Source organism: Lissotriton helveticus, chromosome 1_1, assembly GCF_964261635.1.
Source record: "Lissotriton helveticus chromosome 1_1, aLisHel1.1, whole genome shotgun sequence".
NCBI classification, from domain to species: Eukaryota; Metazoa; Chordata; class Amphibia; order Caudata; family Salamandridae; genus Lissotriton; species Lissotriton helveticus.
This window is the reverse complement of record NC_136057.1, coordinates 1,384,924,197-1,384,930,196: the sequence shown is the minus strand read 5'-3', so window position 1 is coordinate 1,384,930,196 and position 6,000 is coordinate 1,384,924,197. Positions and strand designations below refer to the sequence as shown.

Genomic DNA, 6,000 nt, shown 5'->3' with positions numbered 1-6,000 from the left:
TACAAGAAGAGGAAAGTGCTGATCACAGAGCTGACTAGCAGGAAGCAAGCAATCAAGAGTGGCTTTGATGTCCACCAATTGTAAGTAATGAGAGGGCTAAAACCCCACTAACAGTAAACAAAATGTCTCGAAGAAACAGCGCATGCCTGTCTACGCAAGACCTACAAACACTAGGTGGCATAGCAAAATAACAAGAACCCTCTAGCAAGTGGAAGTGTGCCTTGCTAGTGTCCTTGCCACACTTTAAGGAAACTTCAAATAGATGCACCACACTTGGGCAATTACTAATTACATTCTCATTTGCATACTGGTATCTTGTTATTTTGCTTTTCATGAATACTGCTTTTTCTTTTTCCTTTTTAACACGTTCATTAAGATTGTCCAATATTACGTGCAATGCCTGAAAACAGAGATCATAACAAAACCTAACTCTTTATTGCAATTTATAATCTAAAGACAAAGAGTTTGGTAGAGCAGATGAAAGATCCCTGCCACAATAAGAGGTATGGGAATCACAGTTTTCACCTTTCATGAGTAGGTCATCTTGCAAAGGTTTGCAGGTCATATTGATAGTCATCCAGCCCAATTTAGGAAGGGCGACGGTCAAGAATACCTTGCTTCAGGACTGTAGCAGAAGTTACTGTGGTCCCATACAGGGAAATCAAACCATTACCCTTATACACAGGAAGTCTCCCAGCATATTCATAAGCATTGGGTTGTTTTTTTGTTGAAAAAACACAAATCATTATTGGAGTTTGCCTTCGAAATAACAAAACGAAAATACCTTTCAGAGCTAGGCCAAATCAACATGGTCCACTCTTAGCAAAGTGATCTACCTTTACATCTGCTGCCTCCCCAGCGGTTGAACTAAGGGGTGTAAGATCCTCAGGTGAAGGGGAACTCAAAATAAAACAAGCAAGATTCAGCCGGGGAGCAGATACTAAAGCCGACAGGAAACGTCCTTTAGAACAAAGCCGGAATTTCGCTGTCCCTTCACAGTGCCGGCAATATAACGAATGAGTCTTTAGTACGCCTTCGTTCAGCACGCAAGTCATTACAACGACTTGCATTAGGGGGGCGCATTGGTGTTGGATTTCAAGTCCAACATCTTCCCTACTGTTGCGCAGACTGGAGTTGGAATAGGAAATTAACCTATTACAAAATCTAGCGCCCACCGAAGGCAAGTAGTTATAATGCAGAATACCATCATACATTCAGAGATGACAGCTAGTGGACAGCCTGTCAGGGTCTAAATGACTTCAAACTGTTTGATAAATTAAAGCCCATAAAAGTTCCCATTGCAAAAGTTTAGGTTTAACTAGAACAGTAAATTCATAATAACAAATACCAGCACAATAAACAGCAATTGAGACACAACATTTAATTACTCTTATTAGACTCTTTCCTATAGAACATATACAAATAAAAAAATACTAAAGACTCCTGAAGAGTAACTGTGACTGGAACATCATGAATTGACATTTAACTTAAGAAATGTTGATCGTATCACCTTATAGTAATTCTCTGTTCTTGATCTTAACATACTTTTTTCCGTGGTAGCTTGGTTATGTATATATTGTTAACATACTCTTCAACTTTGGGCCCTCTTGACAACTTACGTCCTCCATCTACTTAAGATTGCTCTTTTCCTTATAAAGAGTGCTGTCTTGAGTGAACGTTTGCTTTCATCATATAATGCTGCCATTTTTTTAAATGTATCATTTGTAAGTTAAACCATCAAACATTTGCAAACCCACCATTCATCAGAGTAGGAACCAAACAGGAATTAGACCAGGGCCGTAGGTGCTGCCTCACCTGGAGTTATTGCCTTATATAAAACTGTAAACAACAAAGCAAGCAGAACAGAAAATAATAAAGGCAGACAGTGAACATTGAGAGGTGTTACACAATGGTAGTATATAATATATTTTTGTCAAAAAATGGAGCTGATGTGAAATATGTACAGGAATTAAAGAGGGCAAGATTATTCAAAGGGGGAGATTTGAGGAGGCAGAGGAATGTATTTTGAGTTTGTAGTGTTGCAATGGAGCACTCAATGGTTGCTGTTGCCACAAACACATGAACCTGTTAAACAGAATTGCTAGCAACATTCAGTTCTTGTTCATCCAAATTATATTTATTTTCCAAATGCATTATAAGCAGGCATCGAAGATTTAAACATAGGCCCTCATTACAAGTTACTGAAAATTCCAAAGTTGGATGGATTCAAGAGTAATGTGTAATTATGAGTCCCCAAATTACCAATTCCTACAGATCTGTGATTATCCAAGAGAACTTGAGGCATCAGAATATCTGATGAAGTTGGAACTAGATCTACAGTGCTTTAATCCAGTATCATATATTGAAATGCCTCATGACTTGGTGAAAGATCAATGAACACTGACACGTTTCAGTGTGTGGTAACAGAAGCCCTTGAACTTTCTCATGGTTGTAAACTTAGGGGCTTGTAGTTGAGCTTGTGAGGCAGTGCAGCGCAGCAAGCCACACGCTGCAGTCTTTAACAAGGAACAGGCAGGAATGTGCTTTATTTAAGGCAATACAGTGAAGGGGCTTCTTCCTGCACAAAAACAATCCTGGGAGGCATATTCTCAGAAATGCAGCACACATAGAAGGAGGAAGAAATGAGGCGAAAGAGATTTATCCCCATTACGCCCCCCCCCTAGGAAGGTGTTGGATTTTGGCACATCTCCATGTTTACAAGTTCTTGTAAATCTGGGGATGCATCAAAATCCATGGGAGTTGCATGAGAACACCCACACAATGCCTATGGAATGCCTTCCCAGGGCAGGGTAAGGCATTGCATCGATTTGCGCTGCGTTGCTCCAGATTTTTAAAACCACTCAGAGCCACGCAAAGTGGCTTAAAAAAATCTAACTTTAGAGGTTTGCGTCATGCATTTGACTCGTTGCACTTTGCAAAGGTGATTCAACCCTCTCATAAATAGACCGTAGACCTCCACCTTGTACATCAGATTATGAATTTATTTATATTCTCACGTATTAAGAAAAGGTGGGTTCACCTCGTAACATGTGTGGAAAGTCCAATTTGTGCTTGAATCATACCTAAAAAAATTTACAATTAAAAATAGTCACTGCACATAATGTGGGGAAGAACATAAACATTAAGGGGACGTATCTTGGTGGTGAATTAGACATTTGAAAAACACTCCATGAAAGAACAAATCTGGAGCGGAGTAGTGCTGAGGATGTGAGGTACCCGGATTCTTGGAAGGCCTGGGCGAAGATTTGTACTCCTTCAGAGAAGGACAGTGAAATGGAGAACATCTTTGCTGCAAAAAAAACAAGAAGAGATTTGCAGTTAGGCAGCCTGATCATCGTAGCTGTATAATCTTGAAAGTGGTGTAGATAGATTGAAATGTTGACCTCAAGGGGAGAAAGGGAGAGATGAGCTACTGCTTACATTGTTCGGTTTAGAGATAGTTAGACACAACTACAAAGAAGTTGTTAGAGGAATAGAGGAGTGGGTTAAATCTTTAAAACGTTATAGTCATAAAAGGCAAGATTTATAGATGTGATCATTTTGAAGCTTGGAGTTGAGGGAATAGCTCAGGTAGTTGGAGATGTAGCAGATCGAGATAGTCATGGATGGGGCGGCAAGGTGTTGGGATTAGGATAGTAGAGGAGTATCGGTCCTGGATGTGAAGATGCGAGTCTAAAGGGGCAAAAGAAACGTATAATTCTTAGAAAGATCATGTTGGAGGAATTTGGAAGGCAACTAGTTATGGAATGCGGTATAGAACTGTTTAGTTGAATGAGATCACCTGTTGCTGGCTACTTGAGGTGTGTGTGAGGGTCATCAATATGCTGATGGACACAGAGGTCTAAGACAGGGGAAAGGAACAATGTAAACAACTGGAATGTTGCCTTTAATGACCATTAAGGAATAGAGCATGAAAAACAGCATCTGAAGACTTTGTTTCCCATCAACCCATATTATGGGAGAGGGTGGGGGCCCTGAACGCACTACAAAGCACCCGTAGCTGTTCCGCTATGAAGGCCGAGCCTGGTCATTGACCTGGCCAACGGTGGACCTTTCTGTGCCCATCCTCGCACAACTGAGACCAGCCCGGGCCTTGCCTCTACTGCTGTTATGGATAAGTGGAAATCTGCACTACTTCTAACTTTCCACAAGAGGAACCGCAATCAATGGCCTGAATATTTTCACCTTTCTAATTTCTACGCCGGGGGCAATTTCCGAGGAGATCACTACTGTGGAGGAGGAACATAGGCTGGCTGCTAAGGCTCCTGCAGTTGGCTCCCTTGTCTCTCCCAGCGTTCCTCATCCAAACAATTCCTCAAACTCACTGATAGGTCCCATATCTGAAACATTGAATGCTTCTGTTCGTAGCACCCTCACCGTTGATGTAACTGTTCATCAGTTAAGGGACTCCCTCACTTCTGGTGCTTTGCCCAAAAAAGAGAAGACCGAATGCAGAAGTTGCTGGTAAGACATCATTACTCAACGTTGGGACTGACCGCGATTTTCATTCTGCCTCAAAACACCCCGCAATTCACCTCTGCTCTCAAACTTCCCACCGTTTCTGTTGCACCATGTAATTCTGACCTATGCACATTACTGCCTTTCTACTCCACTCCCTATTGGGACCACAGGTGCCATTCCAGCAGGTTTGATTGAGGGTTCGAAAGCCAATATAAGTGCTCCGGTGCCAGGCCCTTTTAGCGTGAGATCGCCTAGCAGGATCTTGGGGAGCACACAGTCTGATGGGGCCTGCAACATAGGTAATAGTGTCCACAACAGACTTTGGTTTTATGCACTTGGGCCTTCCACCAGCGGCTGCACATTTTGCTGTACTCCTGACCAACGTTCCTAATTTGAAAGATGGCCTTATGGAGGACTATCGCCAACTTAGAAATAAGGTTGTTCAATTGCCCCACGACCAGCTGGCCCCCCACACAATATTTCATAGAATTAACGTGGTCAGATGGGTCTCCTGGCTGGGCAAGGGCCTTAAAGCTTCGTCATGATAATGTATAGTTATTCATTTTAACACCACCACGTGTGCCAGGAACATTCTAAGGGTACTGCCAACACAACCTGACACATGCATTATTCCAGTTTCTCAGAATTTCTTTTACAATCATCATTTGAGTGCAGGAGGTGGCCGTACAGTCATTGCATCTCATAGCACTGGCACCTCTTCTGCTAGCCCAGTTCAACCGTGCATGGTCACGTTTAATGTGTCCATCTCAAATTCTTTTGAACCTATGAGCAACCAGGATGCCAATGATTGACATTCCTTTTTGACTACAATCTCTTTGCCCCAGGAATCAATTTCTCCAGAGAATAGGAGAGTGAACCTGCATTATTTACCCTTCTCATACGCATCATATTCTCTCCTGTAACATCGCATGTCCTCGGGACAGGGGCGCAACTAGACCCAAATTTGGGCGGGGGGCTAACACTTAAAATGCTGGAGGTGGAGGCAAATTCAATGTCAGACAAAACATTTCTTGCGGGTCATCCTGTCATTGTAGTAGGATAATGCATGGGGGTCATTTTTTGCCGATATAGGACAGCTCAATCTAAAGCACGCTGGGCCGCTAACAATAATGTATTCATGATAGTATTTGACAACTTTTATAGAAAGTTTAGGACTCTCCTTTAATGAATTCTAGTAGAACAAATGGTAACTGTTGAACTTAGTTGTACTTGTTGTAAATAGAGTGCAACGTGTTTCCCTACTACCACTGACATTTATCATTAGACTTCTAGTTTTGTCAACAATTAGTGGAATATAATGCATTGTAAAACACCTTAGGTCAATTGCCTTTGCCTCAACCCATTAGCCCTTCAAAATACTTTTAGAATATTTTTAATTTTCTTCATCTTCCCACCTCCCGGAGTGCTTCACAAAATGGTGGCAATTGGTGCAGTTTAAACACATTTCTATCCTGTTCTGCTGAATTAAATGAATGATTGAAAATAATATGTAAAGTG

General features: G+C 41.7%; 1 protein-coding gene across 1 annotated transcript in view; it reads right to left on the bottom strand.

Moving 5' to 3' along the window:
- Positions 1 to 3,020: 3,020 nt before the first annotated feature.
- The window catches only part of PDXP (pyridoxal phosphatase), a 109,062-nt gene continuing 106,082 nt past the window's right edge, over positions 3,021 to 6,000 (bottom strand). Inside the window, exon 2 of the mRNA XM_078684051.1 lies at positions 3,021 to 3,310. Within this exon, the coding sequence (XP_078540177.1) occupies positions 3,084 to 3,310 (227 nt within the window). The 3' untranslated portion in view covers positions 3,021 to 3,083. The remainder of the gene's footprint in view (positions 3,311 to 6,000) is intronic.